The 18,630-nt window shown below is 45.1% G+C and overlaps 1 protein-coding gene across 4 annotated transcripts in view; it reads right to left on the reverse strand.

Moving 5' to 3' along the window:
- Positions 1-18,630, reverse strand: part of Myo16 (myosin XVI) — a 606,187-nt gene that overhangs the window by 135,064 nt on the left and 452,493 nt on the right. For all 4 annotated transcript variants that reach the window (XM_047554578.1, XM_047554580.1, XM_047554577.1 and 1 more), the window contains exons 22-23: positions 5,756-5,908; positions 4,631-4,831 (exon numbers count right to left, since the gene is read on the reverse strand). In XM_047554578.1, the coding sequence (XP_047410534.1) occupies positions 4,631-4,831; positions 5,756-5,908 (354 nt within the window). The remainder of the gene's footprint in view (positions 1-4,630; positions 4,832-5,755; positions 5,909-18,630) is intronic.

Consider the following 18,630-nt stretch of genomic DNA (forward strand, 5'->3'; position numbering starts at 1 on the left):
AAATCACTCACTTCTATAACGTTGAATGAATCAATCGAATACTTCATTTGTTTACTAAGGCCACCGTGACAAATAACCACAAAGTGGGTGATTCAAAATGAGAGAAATGCATTCTCTCCTGGTTCTGGAGCCCTGCGGTCCTGGAGGCCCAGAGGAGGATCCTTCCGGCTCCTCCTGCTTGGGGCTCCAGGTGCCCCCTGCTTGAGGTAGAGTTCTCCCATCTGCCTGCAGCCACCAGGTGGCATCTCTCTCGGTCTCCCCTCTGGATACATCCCACTGGGTGTCCAGCCTTCCACATAATCTAGGGTGACCTCTTTCAATCCTTAATCACATGTACAGAGACATCCTCTCCAAACGAGGTCACATGTACAGACTCCATGGACGAGGACCTGGATATCTTTGGGGGGAGGCACCATCCGACCAACCCTTTACAACACAAAACTGTCGGGGAGAAATGGACCTGAAATACAGACCCATCATCTTAAGTTAGAAGAACAGTGATAACTTGATATCTGTAACTCCCCCCTCCGTCCAGGCCAATCACAGTGGGACATTTATCTGAGACCCGAAGGGAATGGCTTCATCCTAAAATAAATTATAATAACTTCCAGATAAAGATGTGTGAGTAGCCAACAAGCAAGGGTCATATATGCAAGTGCATGTATTGTACAACTATTCATTTTGATCCACATTTTCATTAGTTCAATTTTTATTATTATTTCAGGTCACTTTGCTGCCTCCTCATCTATTCACTTGTTCACATCAAAATTTAGGAACTTGAAAATATAATTTCCTATTGGAGTGAGTTTAGAATCACCTTAATGGAAATTCAGCTCTCCAATGAGACAATGTCTTTTTCAAGCTATAATTCTTACCTTCAACAGTCTTAATTTTAATAGCCAATAATATTAGACACACTTTTGGATTTAATGCTTATCTGTCATTTAAATCAGCAGCTTAAGAGTTACCCTTAAAACAGGTAATCCCATATATGATTTAAAACTTGCTAACACAAATAATCATCCATCCAACCATCCAAGCAAACAAACCCCCAAGCCCCACAAGCCCTCTTTAATTCAAATCCATGCTCATTAATGAGACCTTGTTAATATTTCATGCACAGCCTCTTCCCATTTACTTTAAAATATTTCTGTAATGGAGATTGGAAAATACACCATGCTCCTATGAGTAATGAAAAATTCAAATGTATTTAGGAAAGATCTTCAGCTGTAATTCAAATAACGTTGCTTAAACATTTCTAAAAGGGCCTCTGAGCCTCTGCTCAAAGGAGCCTCGGAAGCTTGGCAGGACCTCCTTGGTGGAGCTGGGACAGGTGGGTGCACCCAGGTGAAGGCTGGCTGTCACAGCAGCACACACAGTAGCAAAGGTCTTCCGAGGAGGTACAGTTCATATTCACCAAGTAGGCCAGGAGAAGCTTCCGGGAGGAGCCGGTGGTGGCCAGGGCCCGGTCCCAGCCCACCCATCTGGCCAAACAAGAGGCTAGAAACAAACTCAGGAGCACGGGAGACCAGAGAGTCACCTGGAGGGCTGACTTTATTGTCAGATTATTCAGGAATGTTTCACCTACTATCTAAAATAGATACTGCGAGTTGATTTTTAAGTCAACTAACTCTTACTACATCTCTTGATTTACAAGAGATGCAGAACAAGCTGCTGGGTTTTTTTTTAAAATGCAAAATCTCAATATTGAGAAGTATGTGGCTGTTCAATCACTCAAATGGCATATGGCTTGACGCCCTGCCACAAATTACATGCAATCTATACGGTAACCTGTGAATGAGTCCCTAGGGAGTCTCTTGACTGAGACTTATTAGTACATCTCACCAAAATGAAGGATTTTTATAACACCACAAATTTGGCCTCAACTATGGAAAACTTACTTAAAGATAAAGGTGATTTAAAGGAAAATTCGTGATTCTGGGACAGCTTTGGCTCAGTACCAACAAATCAAGTGGTTGTCGCTATCCTACTTCATTTCTATCAGGACTTGCTGAAATAATTCTATTAATTTAAACTATTAAATGATAGTTTCTCCCCAATTCTTCTAAAAACAATTGGAATTAAAATTTTACTGAGTAATTTTTGAAACTGAACATAGGATAATAAAACAGCTCTGATTTCAAACTGTGTTTTCACACATTTAGCAGTCCCTGAATATCTAGTTCACGTCCAATGCACAGTACAGACTTATGAGGTAGGTCAAGAACATACCCACTTACCCCAGGTCCCATGAAACTTTTAGGAAAAGAATTTTCCTGAAATCATTATACATTTTTATGAATATTTACATAATTTCTACAAACTCAATAAATGTTTAACACATAGAAAGTATAGATTAAAAATCTGAATATGAGATTAAAAGATTACTGTCTTTTTCAAGAACTTGAAAAGCCAAAATCTCTGAAACAGAAGAAGATGTTACTAGCTCTCCAGGGATGCAGATATAAGGTCTTCCACCAACTTCCTCTCCACACCACGGACCCCTGCAAGGGACCTACAAGGGCTCTCAGAGAGGGCACCTCTGGCCTCACTGCCCACCACCAGGTGAGCTTGCTAGTCTCTGCTTCTCTAGCCAAGGTATTTCTCTTTTTAAATATTTTTCTCTCCCTTTTCCATGCTATTCCTGGACAAAATCAAGACACACATTTCCAAGCATGAAGACATGTTCCTAGAAACAACCTCTTATCCCAGCATCCCATCAGGATTTCATGACAACCTCAGGTTCTGAAGGCCTAAGATCGAATGCCGCCCCTTCCGAAGCGTGCAGCGTGGTGGATGTGGGGGTGGAGCCCCCGCTCCCCCTCCCCTCCTGCACTGCCCATTTGGAAGGAGAGCTGCCTTCTCAGGCCCCTCTGTGCAGCGAGTGACCGCTCCTCAGTTTCAGCCACTGGGCTCCATCGCCCAGCTGCAGAAGGCAGAAAGGGTAGAGGCCACACTCTGGCCTGATGTGCAGGGGCTCCTCCTTTCTCTGGCACTGGGGAGCCACAGGCTAGTCACTGGCTTCTTCAATGCTGGGTACCAGGGTACAGGCATTTCAAGTGGGTTGGTGACAGCTGAACCAGAGAGTCAGAAGTGGCAGCAGAATTTTGCTTTGGCTGGAGGCGCATACCTTAGTGCCTCAGTTCTGGGATGTGGTTTAGAGGTACTCCTGCTTATTTTTTGTTAGTTTGTTTGGGTTTTTTTTGGTACTGGGAAGTGAACCCTAGAGGTGCTTAACCACTGAGCAACACATCCCCAGCCCTTTATATATTTTATTTAGAGACAGGGTCTCTCTAAGTTACTTAGAGCCTTGCTAAGTTGCTGAGGCTGGCTTTGAAATTGTGATCCTCCTACCTCAGCCTCCCAAGTCTCTGGGATTACAGGCCAGTGCCATTGTGCTGGCCCAGGGGCACTCCTGAAAGTTCACCTTAGAGTCTCCCAACGTTTTCTTGTGCTGAGTTATTTTCTGCTTAAATAGCTATAGTGAAGAATATAAGACAAATGGCTACAGTGGGTTCTGTCCAGTGCCAGAGTCCTAAGCAATATGCATGGCATACACCTTCACAATTTTGTGTCTCACGAAATGCCCCTCCTTAGGTAATTAGTGAGTTCGACCCACACTGGTGGGCCTGGGTCGAAACACAACTCCTCTAGAAAACATTACATTTTTGGGCCAAATAATAGCTTCCTTCTCCATGGGAATATATAATTTTAAAAAGATCATAATCATATCAGCATTTTTGTGTTGTTAATTTGCTTTCCCTTATCTGATGCAAGGAATATTTTGGGCCCTCTCATGCTCCTTGTTTGGTGAACAGCAGTCTCCGTGAACACTGGGGGATGTGACTGAGGTACAGTGTAGGGTGACTAGGGAGTCCACCCTGCAGCATCCAGGTGGTACTAAGTGGAGGTGCCAGTTGTGGGCAGATGGTTACAACCTAAAGCAGGGAGAGCTGGATGGAGATGCAGATGGGAACTGGATGGAGCATCAACCAGCTTGGGTTTAAGTAGGTAAAGATGGATAAAATCTGATCTCATTGGGAAGGCAAGGAGGGCGTCTCAAGCTTGAGTGGAAGGTGGGGTACAGGACAATTGGGAGTGGACAAGACAAATGACCTCAGCAGAGGTCACACAGAGAGAGCCATGACTTGGGGAGAAGATGCCATTGGCCAGGAGCATCCTGATGCTAGTCTAGAGAGGGGGAGACAGAGACACTAATCCAGGTCCAAGGGTCCTGGAGGGTGGTGAGGAGCCTGGCTGGAGGGCCAGGAGTGGAGGGCGGCTGGCTTTCGTAGGTAGCAGGCTCCGAGGCAAACACCTCGACACTAGGAAGCACGTTCAGGTGAGCAGGCTGAGAGGCCCAGAGCTTTTGTGAGAACATCCCAAGTTCACAACAGAGCTCTTCCTTAAGCCCAGGCCCCTTAAGCATGAAATGACGTGGTCAGACCATCATGCAGCGCCTACACTGTTCTGAAGAAGTTACTCCTCACCAGACGGAAAGCGCATAGCTTGGAAAGTAGCACCGCCCGGCTTCCTCTGACCAAGCAATGCAGCTGGGCGCAGCAGGACCCCACAGCCCTGGCCCGGCCTCCGGTCCCGGGGCCGTAGCCAGCCCCGGTGGTCTACTTACCCTTCCCGCATAGTGCATGACGGTGAAGGCCGCGCCCTGGCCTTTGGGGGCCACGTTGCCATTCCCATCCTTCATGGGGGAGTACACTGCATTTGTGTTCGATGATTCTAGGAGACTCTGCAGCCTTTTGGGAAGGTTCGGTTCCGTGGACCAAATCGCTTGGCTTTCTTCATCCAACAAGGAGAGCAAGCCCGACGGCTTCTGAAAGCAGGAAGGGAGGGAGGTTTCCCTTCTGTCATTGATCGTCAACGCTCATTCTACCTGTCACTCTTACAGACACTCAGAACAGAAATCAGTCCTACTCTGAATGCACTTCTGCTTCTGCTCAGGGCCGTCCCCTGCCTACCCGGCATGGCCGAGGGAAGCAGGCCCTCACAGTTTGGCAGCAGGAGCGAGTATGCGGCAGAACTAGGAAAGGGCATGGGATAAAGTAATGGGGACTGGACCTTCGATGAGCAAAGGGAGGAAATGAAAGTCTGCTCGGCAAAGAGCTGGGAGGCATTCAGGTGTCTGGGAGGTCCTGTGCCCCTGTCCATGTCACATCTTCTGTAGGAAAGAAACTGCTGCTCCTCTGACACGTCTGTACTGACGGGACAGAGGGACCCAGTGGCCACACGGTCCCTGTAAGTAGGCACATAAGGACGAGGACACACACCTGCGATGCCCTCCGACTCTGTATTTTAATGGAGTCTCAACACGGGCATATACACCCTCCCTGCCGATCGTTCCAAATTTAAACTTTAAAAACTGGGGAGATAAATTTTGAAATTATGTTGAATTTGTTTCCTTATGCCATTACTTGTAGACATTATGTTGTAAAACACTGATATTGTATGCTGTCCCTTTATTGCTGAGAGCTTGAGTCATGGAAGTAAAAAATGTTGAACATTTTTATATCAAAATGTTCTGATATTTCCTGTCCTTCCAATGAATCAGTGTTCTTTCAAATGGCCCTTCAGAAAAAGACACCCTGTGCTCCTCAATAGATTTCGAAAGATTATAAATACATTGCAGAATCTCATAAGTAAAGAGAGCTCAAAACCAAGGCCTTCTGAAGGAAAATCTGCCTCCAGTACATTTAGATGCCTGTATCCTGTTAAGTATCTAATTATATTATATGAATACCTGGAAAAAGAAATCCAAAACTCCAGCCTGGTTACCAGGAGAATATGCCGTTTCCATGGTAACCCCCTCTTGTACACATTCTGTCTGCTCTTGTAGGAAAAGCACTTCATTGATGTAGTGGTGCATCTTCTCATTGGTCATGTTGACACAAAGCTATTGTGGGAAGAAGAGAACAATACACAGATAACACGGCCCGCAGCCCACTTGTTCAATGACACAGTTTCAGCCTGGTGAAAAATGGACTCGGGGAAAATTCCAACCAATTAGTGCATAGAGACGAAACCTGCAGCCTTGCTGAGAAGCCCGGTTCCAGCAGGTATCATCTGGCTTACTTCTGCCTGACCGCTCAATTAAAGGGAGTAGGTTTAAAAAGCAAGGAGTATAATTACAGCATCAACTTGGAAAGGTGGACTCTCAGACATACATGAGCATTTAAGAAATAGTCCAAAAGGAAGATGTCTCTGGGCTCTCGCCAACAAAGGAAGACACAGGCAGGTCTGGGGTGAGAGGCCAGGGACAGGGGCACGTATCCCGGGTGCCTCACTTCTGGTGCATGCTGGTGATGGGCGAGGGTGAACCAGGTTCCTTCAGAGCTCACAGCCCTCTGGACTTCACTGTCGGAATCCTCCGCCAACTGTCCACTCTTCCCTGCTCAGAACATTCCCATGGGAAGCAAATGTCTTGAGAGTCTTAAATTTCTTAAAAGAATAAAATGTTCTTTAACTTTAATTTTTAAAAGTTGAAAATAAACTGAATTCTAACCAAAATGAAATCTTACCTCTCTTGTAGGTAAGATTCTAGGTAAAATCACAAAAGGTATGTCTCTACTTATATTTCCAATTCTTGTACCCTCCATTTCTCTTGAAACTACTCTAATAAATCCTCTGTCCCTACAGATCCACCAAATTCCTTTTTGGAAGTCATTAGCGATGTGTGCATTTTAAAATTCAGTGACGGCGTCTCAGTATCCACTTTGCTTGACACCTAGCAACCTGTGACAGAGCTGGCTCCTGGTTCTTTCAAGCACCTGCAGGTGGTCTCCCGGACTGCACCTGCTCTTGGCCTCCTTCTCTTTGGTGGCTTCTTGGCCTCCTTCCTGCCTTCTCCTGTGAAACACTACAAGACGCAGCCTTGGGCTCTCTCCCTGCTGTCTACAGTCACTCCTAGGGGGCTCACTGGGTCTCACAGACCCTCATCCTCCTCCACCTGCTTCCTGAGTCACTGTGTCACACTAGATAAAGTCCAAAGACCAGGCAGAAATATCCAGTGTGCAATAACTCACTATAAATAATTAAAGATGAGTGGTTTGTAAAGATGAAAACTGCTGATAAGACATTCTAAAGGAAGTCAGAAAGGAACAATATCTAGGATTGTATTTGACACGAAAACTCCTGTGTTCATATGAAGAAAATGCCAAAGCTTCTGTAGAGAACACAAGACCGGAATTTATGTCACCAGAGTTTCCTCAGAAAGGCCTCCATGGGTTCCTCTTCTCCATGTACCCCAAGTCTCCCCCAGATCTGGTGTTATCACACCACCTGCAAGCCAGAATTCCCTTCTGGACATTCTGCCCTGGTGGGAGAACATCTTTTCACTAGCCTGTCCGTTAGCAATCCTCATGTCCCGGTCACCAGTTAGTCAGACAAGTCCCCCTGCCACGCGACAGATCCCAGGGGGGTTTAATTCTCCATCCAGGGGTCTGGACCTGCTGTGGGGCATGGCTACTAGTGACTGAGAGACACACACACATCTGGAGAGGGGGCAGTGTCTCACAGGTCCAGTATTCAAGAGGAGGGGAGGTCATGGGATCCTAGCGCATGAAACAGTCTCAGAGGAAAACTCCCCAGGGAACAAACATATCGAAGGGCAGAGTGCCGGTCAAAAGAGAGAGAGTCTGTCGAGGGTCTGGGCTGTACAACTCTATTCTACTTCTTGCCAGGGCCAAAATTCAATGTCGGGGTGCAGACGGCAGCTACATCTTCAGACATGGGGTGATAAATGCAGGCTTGGGGAATCCTGCCTGAAGCAGAGCTGGGCAGTTCTTAGGACTGATGGAGGAAAGTTGTTAATGATGAATGGACAGGGAGGACTTTTGTCATCATTAAGATAACAGGTAGAGAATGATAGTGTAGTAGAAATGTACTAGATACAATTTTAATTAATGTAGCTATGTTAAAAGAAGATCTAAATGCCCTTATTGACACCCACACAATCCAACCATTCTACTCTGCTCCAGTATTACTGCTCTTACTGATTGCTTTTCTTGCATCTCTGACTTCATGGTGTAAGACAGTTTCTGCAAACTGAGCATTCAGTGAATTTCTGTAGACGGAATGACTTCCCCTAATGCAATCTACTACAGCATAAGATCTAAGAAGCATACCATGTTGCTGCTGTCCTGTAAGTCAATTTAAAATCTGAGGGATTCGGGAGGGTTTCTTTAAACTTGAAAACCCTCCTTACACTGTCCTCTCCCCCCACGCTTCATCCGCAGTCACTGGGACTTCTAGAATTTTCTACCTTATTTGGTCAGTGATTAACTAGCACTTCCCTCTCTTCTCTTTGAAAAATAGTATTCATGGGATATACCCACAGTTGGAAGTTCTTTATGTTATTAAAGCTAAATGTTTCTTAGGTAAACTCACAATGTGGCTGATCGATTTTCTTAAGTAAAAACAGCCATTTCAGATGAGAACACATGATTGAGGCAAAGTCTGGTCCAGTGAATAGGACCTGAACCTTTACCTGCCTTGTGAAGGTAGAGACCTCTGCATATGGACACAGACCAGTGGATTCTTCATCCTAGCTGGCAAAGGAAGGGATTCAGTGTTCCAGGAAAAAATCTTTTCTTTCTTACAACTGATACAATTTAGTACAGTAATTCCCTTGTATAACTCCATCAGAACAAAATGATACCAAACAGATTCAGATTTTTTTGAGCAGTTTCCATATTTATCTTATGGTATATAAGTCTCTAGTAGTGATTTTAGAAAGACAAAACATAAGTCTATAAAATCATATAGACACTATCCACGATAGTATCTCTCAGCTAAATATGAGAATAATTATAAATGAAATAACTACAATGATAAATGAAAATAAAAATTTATGAAAATTATTGTTGAAGATCAAAATTATTTCACTCTGCTTCAAATGTGACATAGTGGTACATTACCTTAATTTAAAAACTTAAATTTTTTTTTTTTATCCAGAAGTAATTTTATTGCTAAGGGATATTAAGTGTTTTAAAAATTTGGTGTGACATATTTATCAGAAATGTATGAAAAATAAATAATTTCTCCTTTGGAATGCAAACATTGGCAATTATTCTCTTTGATATGAGCCAAACAATTGCAATGCCTCAAGTTTTCTGAGATCAAAAAGCATACGGAATCTTTTAAGAAAATTCAAGTCTACCCTCTGCACTGGCTGCAGCCGCGCTGTGCCGGGCGCTGGGTATAAGGCGTCTTAGGAAACGGGCTCATCTGGGAACAAGTGCTGGGCCCTGGTAGTAGGTGACAGGTGCTACTGTCCATCCCAGGGTCTGACCCAGGGTCCACCCTGGTGAAGGATACCTTTGGAAAGCTTGATTCTCTGTCAACACGATTCACAAAAACTACAGACACTGTCCTGGACCTATGATGTTTTCAGTTGCAGTGCCAAGTGGCAGTTCAATTCTGTGGCATGGGGCAAATTTTACAATATACCCGAATGTTTTATTGTATATTGTGTTCTTCATATCCTGAAGAAAAGCAAGACCTTAATGTAATTTGATAAAACCCCACAGGAAAAATCCCAGCCTGCTGTGTAAATTGGGTGTCCTGGTGGCCGACGTGTGGCCTGTGGCTCCCTTTCCAGCGTCACCTGCGGGCCTGTGCCTGCTCTGGTGTCTGTGGCTGGAGAACAGTGAAGCTCGCTCTGGGAACACAAGACTCAGAGCAGGGGTTCTCGGGCCCCTTGGGAGGTAAGTGCACACGGACATGTTTCACCACAGGGTTACGTTTCCAGGGTCCAAGTTGGTCGAGCACTTAAAGTTAAACAAAGAAGTCCTATTTGGGACATGTACTTCAAAGCTGCCAGCAAATGTGTCTAAGGTTAGTAACGAACCAGCACTTCAAGACAGATACCTGCTGGAAAGCTGGAAAAAGGCATTTCACCAACCAAATGCTCACCAAAGTGGTGGCCAGAACTCACAAGGGCCTGGTTTGCTTTCACTGCCGTCCACGTGGGAGTGAGCCCTCATGGGAACGTGCCACAATCAGAGGAGGGGTTTGCCAGCACCTCAGCCTGTGTGCCTAGAAGCACAAATCTGCAGCAGTGACTGAGCAGGTCCCCAACTTCAAAGCAAAACAACCACTATTTTTGCTTCTGAGTTCTCCCCATCAGCACTGGGCAAGGGGTGCACTGGACGGCCAGGTGCTCCTCAGAGTAGCCCTGAGTGTGGATGAAAGGTAAGCATTCACGAGGGATAACCATTGTCAAGGAGCTCCTTAATTGGTCTGCACCCTTGTCTAATTAAAGTGTGTGCCTTTTACATGAAGCACCATTGCTAACAGGTTTAATAATAAAAAGCACGCGCCCCTTGAAAACTCTCTTCAGTAGCAGAAGCTCCCTGTGCATCCAGATGGCCCGTCACTTGTATCAATGACGAACTTAATTTCTTGAGTAAATTTTCACCAACTGTTCTCCCTTTATTTTTATTACTCAGTGAAATATATCCGAAGCAAAAATACAATAGAGCGTGACATAGACATCGCAGAATTAAAGTGGGAGATTAATTAAAGCTGACGCCGGTTGAAGGTAGAGCCACAGGCATTAGACGGGATCCACAGTCCTAGCTGCACCCTGGGACTAACTGGGGAGCTTTTTTAAAAAGGCTCATGTCTGGGCCTGACCCCAAATCCATTAAATTGGAGTGAGGCCCAGGCATTGATATCTTTTAAAAGCTTTTCAGGTGGCTCTACGATGTAGACATGATTGAACACACTGAGCTAAACGATGGAACAGAGAATACCACCGTCCATTAACCAATCTGCTCATCAGTTAATCTTGATATATGTGGAAATCGTGTCTGATATTAATGTGCATGTGTGTTGTGTGTGTGTGCGTGTGTGTGTGAGAGAGCGGGAGAGAGAGAGAGAGAGAGAGAAAGGATGTTAGATTTCAGGCATTCCACGTTTCCAACATTGTTCAGCAGAGCTCTCGTGGTACAAGTTGTCAAGAGCTATTGTTTAAAACACACTGAACACACAGAACCCTCCTGGAGAAACACAGAGTTAAGCTAAGTAAATCAGCCTCTGTACAGGACTTCTCAGGACCTTTAATGAGTCACATACACTATAAAGAATGCCCTGGGCCCACCAGACTGTTACATTTGCTTTCTCAACTAACCAGTTATCCTGTTGCCAGAATGCTGCCTATAGATGGCAGGCATGAGTGGTTGGTGAAGGGCCTTGTCTCTCTTGTTGGTCTTGGTTTTAAGTATTTTTTAATCTCCTCTTGTTGCAGAGGTCTCTCTCCTCTGTCCCCAGTATGACCTTACCTGAAAACAAGACTCTGCAGTATGAGGCTGTGCGGTGGGGCTGCTCCCCCACCGACTCCCACATCAGGACCCACTGGGACAACAGGAGCTGAGCCCAGGCCCTGCTATGCCGTGCCCCGGGACCCGGCCTCCATGTCAGCTTGTGCACTGGTTCTGTGTCTATCACCAGGCTACTCCCCTCCGTCTTGCTCAATTTCCATTTCTTAAAGGAACCAAACGTCCTTTCCTTCCCTGGTTCCCTTTGATGTTTTAAAATCCTTGCAGTTATAAGAGATTTAAGCAAACTTAAAGGGCAATTACTTCACATATATAAAGACATTTTTAATACAGATTAAGCAAATCTTTACATTTCTTCCAGTAATTCCCTTAGAGCAACATAAATTCACAAAACAAATCCAACGTTGTGATAGGTGTAATTTGTGGCTCTATTCTCCTTTTACATGAATAATTGCTACGCTTGTGCCTTAGTCTGTTTGGAGTGTTATAACAAAACATCACAGATTGGGTAATTTATAAAAACAACAGAAATCTATTTCTCCTGAGAGGCTGGGAATTCCACAATCTCTGACAGATTGGCGTCTGGAAAGGGCTGCCTGCTGCTTCTCAGGTGGTGCCCGCAGCGTTTTCTGGAAGGGAGTAAAGGAACCCTGCAACCTCCAGCACCTTAATGCGAGGCTTGCTAATCCCATTGATAGGGTTGCACCTGATGGCTCAACCCAAAGGCCATGCCTCTTACTACTGCGGCGCTGGGGAGCCAGTTCCAACAGGAACTTTGGCGACAACACCACTGTGGTTTGAATGTGTTCCCCAAAGTTCAAGTGTTGGAAACTTGATTCCCAGTGTGGAGGTGCTGGGGAGTGGGGCCTTTAAGGGTCCTGGGTTCACAGGGGCTCTGTCCAGGAATAGACCCAACCTCATTACAGATGGGAGTCCCTGGCCTCAGGAGTGGCTTCCTTACACAAGGGCCAGTCCCGTCGCCCTCTTCTCCCTCGCCCAAGCAGGGCGCCTTCCCTGTGGGGGTGTAGTGTCCAAGCTGCCTTCTTGGAAGTGGGGGAGGACCCTCACCAGGCAGCAAACCAGGCAGCACCTGACTGTGAGCATCTCGGCCTTCAGAGCCACGTGACATAAACGTCTGTTCTTTGTAAGTTATCCAGCCTCGGAGATTCTGTCGCCACCAACAGAGCTGAGCAAGACAGATGCCAGCACCCAAGCCACAGCCTTCAGGGTTTGACGGATTGGTTTTCAAAAGGAGCCAGCCAAAACCAAAATATTCACCTGAATTTATTGCCAAATTCTGAATAATAAATTATATGCAGGATCGAAAAATATAAATTACAGGAAAAAATATTTTGGATATCTTGTAGGATACCTCACACATAAAATATATCCCTCTGTTTAAATAGAGGTCATGCCCAAGAGTTGGAAATATGATTTTTGGTGAAAATACTGTTATTTAAAGTTTCAGTCACTATATCAATGTCCTTGTCATTTTTCAAAGAAAAGTGTTTTGGGCAATAAACCATCAGCTTAATCAACATGCCTTGTTTTTTCAAATAAATTTATGTAGGCCTGAAAACAATGATTAATACATAATTTCCCTGAAACAACGGTCCTTTCTCAAGTCATCCTCATACCCAGAATGAAAGGCGCTGCTGAGAGCCGCCACCAGCCAGCCAGCCGAGGGCACTCCTGGAACTCTGGGCTGGGCGCCCCGTGGTCTCTAGATTCCCACTGGGCCCATCCAGGCTCTGGGGCTATCTGTCTACACCCTGAGAGGCTGCTGCCGAGTTAGAGTGCAGAGGGAAGATAAAGTGGCTCAGAGCAGAAGCCCAAGAAACTGACCATTGTCAAGCGCTGGCAGAAAACGATGTGAAAGCATTTTCTATGTGTACCTGGGGCAGTTACCAGGACAGCCACGGTAGTCAGCCTGAGCTTGCCCTGAGAGACTCACCGGTAGGAGCTTCACCCACCCATTTGAAGTGAGTAACACAGTTTTCAAATGTGCTCGTCCTTCTATTTCATAGTCTTCCCTTTTAACATCCTGGCACTAGACAGGGAAGAAGGTATACTTTTCCTAACCTGTTTATGTTAAGTGGATTTGCTACAAACCCCCTTAGGAAAAGATGATTAAGGGAACATTAAATTTACTAACAAATTATGGTCTTTACATTTAATAGAATAAAAAATGTTTGTCCTAAGAGAAATACACACACACACACACACACACACACACATTCATGATCAGGAAGCTGTTCAAGCTTAGAAAACATATTCTAATAATTAAAATTTACATCATGCTTTCAAAGAACCTTTGGCATTGGACTTAACCCAAGATACCAGACCTGAGTTGGATCCCAGTTCAGTGTGAACATCTGTGAGTCACCTAAATCACCTGAACTTCAGTATCTTCAGCTCTACAATTTGGCGTATAGATATTGTGAGAAAATGTCATAAAACGCAGTGTGTGTGCTCAAAGCTCTTATTATCCCCTCACTGTTTCAGTTCCTCAAAAACTGCCAGGAGAAGATGACTTAAAACCACATTATTTATGAACACAGAATCCAAAATTATTCTAAGAGTCACTTCAAAAATATCAGCCAGGTATTTTATTATTACTTATTCTTCCATAGAAATCTGAGTGGCATTATATGAGGGTTGTGCTAGGCAGTAAAAATAAATAAACTTCCTCTTCCAAGATTTTATTCAAATGTGTTATTAGCAGCCAGGAGAGGTCCTGAATGGATTTTGGAAAATTCAATGTCATGTGAAGAAGACACTCAAACAGAAAGTGCTATAAGGTAGAGGTGGACAATTAACAGGTGCCTGGTTTGGGAAACTATGTGAAACGATTTAGAATAACAAGGACAAGATTTTACTGTTTGTTTATCAGTTAATAGGCAAGCAGATCAATGTCGATGCTTAATAGCTATCAGAGGGTACGCTGTGATAGATCAGGCACGCTTGGACTCAAACACAGGCCTTCCCCACGCTCAGCCGGCCCCCAGGAGGCCCAGTAGAAGAGAGCTCCCCACCAAGACTGGGATCTGCTCCCTGCTGGACCTGGCAACCTACAGAGGACTTCCCACTTGACAGCTTCTGAAGCAGAGCTGCCCACGGGGATACAGCGCCGTGTGGCTTCTCTTTGGGGGCCCGCTGTGGGATCAGCCAACAGACTGAGGGAAATGAGCTTCTGCCGAAGCCTGTGCACAGAGACTCACCTGGACAGGGCCAGGAAACGGGGAGCACAGGCACAGGCCGCGGTGTCACCCCAGGTTTGTGACGAAAGACGCAGTGGGCATTCAAGTTGTCCTGCTGAGGCCTCAGGCCCTGTGGACCAGAAGTGGCCTGTCCCTCTGCCCTGCTCAATTCCTGACCCAGCATTAGTGCCCATCATACATGTCATCTGTGCCACTAACGTCTCCGCTAAGTCATTACCCAGCCCTAAAAAGGGGAACACTGGGAAATGGACAAGTCTGAAAAAGAGAGAGACGGGTTCAGAAGTGGGAACGCACGATCTGTTACAGAGTAACAGGTGGGCTCTTCTAACATCCATACAGTGCCAACGCGTGCCAACGCATGCCAACGCGTGGCAAAGTCTGCAGGAAGCCTGTGCAAGGACAGGGCCTGGAACCTGCCACTTACACAGTAAGCATTTGCTGAGTGAATGAACCGCAGGTCACTCTGATGCAAAGGAGCCAGAAAGCAGGCTCCTGGGGACCGCTGGCCCTCTAGGGAGCAGAGACTGCGGCACCCTCCGTGTTCCCAGCTGTCAGGAGTGGATGGCCAGACTTCAATGAAGAGTAGTTAATTTATCTTTAAGTTGATTTATCTTTCTCTCACTTCTAGTTTGGTGATTTGATGAAGAAAAATTTTAGATTTTTGAGATTGTGATTGGCAAATTATATACCTTCATTTCTCAAAATTTTATAAGCCAAAATATCTAGATTTTCCCTAACACTTTGAACATGTGGCTTAACTGCATTGGGACTCCCTAGTCAACCTCCCTTCTTTAGAAAACCTCTATAAGCAGAGAGAGGTTTCCAGTCCTGGGAGTGCCCTGCAGTCTGGCTAGGTGGCCGCTGGCTCGAAGGTAGATCTGCACCACAGTGTCACCTTTGCAACTGATAGCTTCCCTTTGGATAAGGCATTCTCTACCCCTGTCCTCTTGGTCCTTTCTGCAGGTCGTTGACAGTGACTTCCCTAGGTTTGTAACTTGAAGAGGTTCACTGGGTGCAAGTTCACAGATTTGTTCGGTGGGGGTGTTAGGGGAATACCTGAACTCGGGGCCCTTTGTGTTCCCTGCATTGCACTAAGGTGTAGATCTGCAGCATGATGTCTCTGTCATAATGTGGCCAGAGGACAAGTCCCAGCCTTTATTAAAACAATACTTGCATCCAAGCAGTGAAAGTGATACTGTGATGAAGCCCCAGGCTTCATTCATCAGTGAATCTCAGCAACTGCCAGCAATTCCCAACTCAGGGCCAACTCTGACCCATCCATTTCCCTACTGCCCCAAAGGACACTCGTCTGAATCAGTCTGCAGACGTTGCATCATGAAATCGGCAAACACTGTGTCTAATTCTGTGAGATATGAAACTTAACACACATGTATAATACCTTTATCACACATATATAATCAACAGCAATTGTAAAATTACATCAGACTTCTATTGCGCAGTCCCTTAATTCAATCATTATGTTTTACACTTGGTTTCATAAATCAGGGCTACCAGTCTCACACATGAACTCACCTGTGTCTCTAGGGGGTGTCTGATCTGCAGGTCCCTCCCTTCCATTTCCCTCTGTATTTTATGTAGTGAAGGAATAAGGCAGTGCGTTCTGTACGTTTCCCACATTTTATTTCTGTGGTTTATTTTATCGTGTTGCTCTGTCTTTGGTTCTTGGTAATTAGTGGCGACATCACACAGGTTCATCAGATTCAGTTCCCTTCCCCTCGTCTTCCCCTTCCCTCCCTTGGTATTAACCTTCCTTGGGAGGTGCCTCATACCTACTCTCCTCTTTGCACAAAGTTGGCAACCACAGACTCATTGTCCAGATCCAATACTCATCAGAAGACAGAACAGGAGCTTGTTGTGATTGCAAGCTCACAATTTGTGGTGGCACTGCCTCCTCTAGTGTGCGTTCTCTTTGCGGGGAGTAGCATTGTGGTCCTTTTGAGCCTTTCTGTCTGTTACATAGAATGTCTTTGCAATTGTTAAGTCTATTTGGACTTGCAGGAACATTTAAAGTTCCCCTCACTTATATTATTTACTTAGTTTGAACGATTATATACATTTTCTTCTTTTCTATCACGTCTACTAACAATATTTCAAATATGCTTTTGAATACACAAGGATTTTCAGCTTGCTTCTTTGCCCAGTTCACGGGTTGTAGTGATGGTCTCCTTCATTCTCTGGGGTCCATTCTGTAAATCACAGTGTCTGTGAGTAAAATCCCTCACTCCCTCTCCACTCGTTAGGCCTCACACTGCCCTCCCTCTGCGGCACCCTGGGCAGTGCGATGTGCCAGCCTGGGCCCTGTCTTGTTTGTCCCTTGCCACCTTGTGCACTGGGATCCGCCCTGTTCCATACTGGACTTCAGATCCAGTCCTCCGAGGCTTGAGGAGGCTTCTGCAGAGCTGGAGGTGCTAATAAAGGGAGTGAGAGCTTATGGGACCTGGTTATTCCATAACAGAGTGAGGCCACAATACCCTTTAATGAGTCAGAGTGACCAATAGTACTGTAGGACGCTAGCATACCTTTCTCCTGCCAACTGATATCAACTATAAAGCTCTTTTTCATTATAATACAAGACATAGTTCTGGAGAGACAGGGTTCATTAAATTCCTGTCATGATTTAGCCACAGTCACTCCCATAAGTCCACATGAATCGTAACCCTGGTGTGAAGGTATGAAGAGGTGGGGCCTCTAGGAGGACAGGTGGGCTACACGGCTCTGCTTCCCTGAGTGGAACCAGGGTCCCCACAGAGAGCTTTGCTTGTCCTCCCACAATCTGCAGATACAAAGCGATGAAGACAGAGCCCTCGTCAGACACTGAACAGCACCCTGATCTTGGACTACCCAGTCTCCAGAACTTGGGCAGTGAACTTCTATTGCTCACAAATTATCAATCTAAGGCATGTTGCTATAGCCGCACAGCACAGATCAAGCAAGACGAAGAGAACGTGGAGATAGAACTTCTACAAGCTGACACAAATCCCTGCTTCAGAGACCCACGAGCAACCTTTTCATCTTGTGGAGGACACTGAGGTTGGAGATGCTGACCTTTTGGGGCACTTCCTAACATCTTCTCAAGGATGTCCCTCTTCTAAATATCTGTCAGTCTTCCAAAGGAAGAACAATTTTCAACACACACATAGGTTGACTCTGGAGCAAGGAGAGCCTCCAGCAAATCTACTAGGAGGGCTTCTTTCTTATGAGTCAATTCTTTAAATTTCAACTGAAAGCATATTTGTTAAACTTCAATTATATACAAAAATCCTGAACCAGACACAATTCCAACCCCACAGGAGTTGACATTCTCATGAGCAGCTGACAGATCAGTCAATAAGCTCAAAACAGATAAAATAAATACTTAGAAGAGCTCCAACGTCTGTCTAGGTTTGAGTTTGAACACAGCAATGATCCGCTAAGCATTCTGTTGCAAGTCTGCAGTGGAATGAAGAACGAGAAAGCCCACCTTCTCTGAGCAGCAAGGGAATCTAGAATGTACTACACAAACTGATGACCTTTATGAACAAAGCTCACAGGAGAAGTTAGGAACTGCTGAGACAGCATAAGACAACACGTGCATTCATCACTATGAAAATGATTTTACCCTTCTAAATGACTCCTACTTGCTACTGTGCACAACGGCAATGCAAAACTGCTAAGATAATGATACTTTAAAACAAATATTTATTATTTTCAAATTACAGTCTAAGACTTGATCCTGACATTTATTCCCAATTGCCTAAAACTAGCATTTAACAGGGATTTCTTCTTTACATTCAGAAAAACATTATTCTCAGACGGTGGATATATTCTGAATTCCATCATTAAAATATTTAGCAGACAGAAAGAATAATGGGCTTATGCAATTGCAGAATAATAAGTGCATTTAATTAGAAGGCAACATGAGCCTTGTGCACATGTGAGCTGTCTGCACAGACTCAGTGGATGGTCGAGTCTGCTGTGGAGGAGTGGCCGCAAGGCCAGGCCCCCAGCAGAGGACATCACATAGCATTGTTCCATCTGTGATTCCTTCATGTCCCTTACCAGGAGGTGGACAAGCTAGTTAATCACTCCACACATGAGAACTTGTGTATTTCCTA

Source organism: Sciurus carolinensis, chromosome 5 (assembly GCF_902686445.1).
Source record: "Sciurus carolinensis chromosome 5, mSciCar1.2, whole genome shotgun sequence".
In the NCBI taxonomy this organism is placed as follows: domain Eukaryota; kingdom Metazoa; phylum Chordata; class Mammalia; order Rodentia; family Sciuridae; genus Sciurus; species Sciurus carolinensis.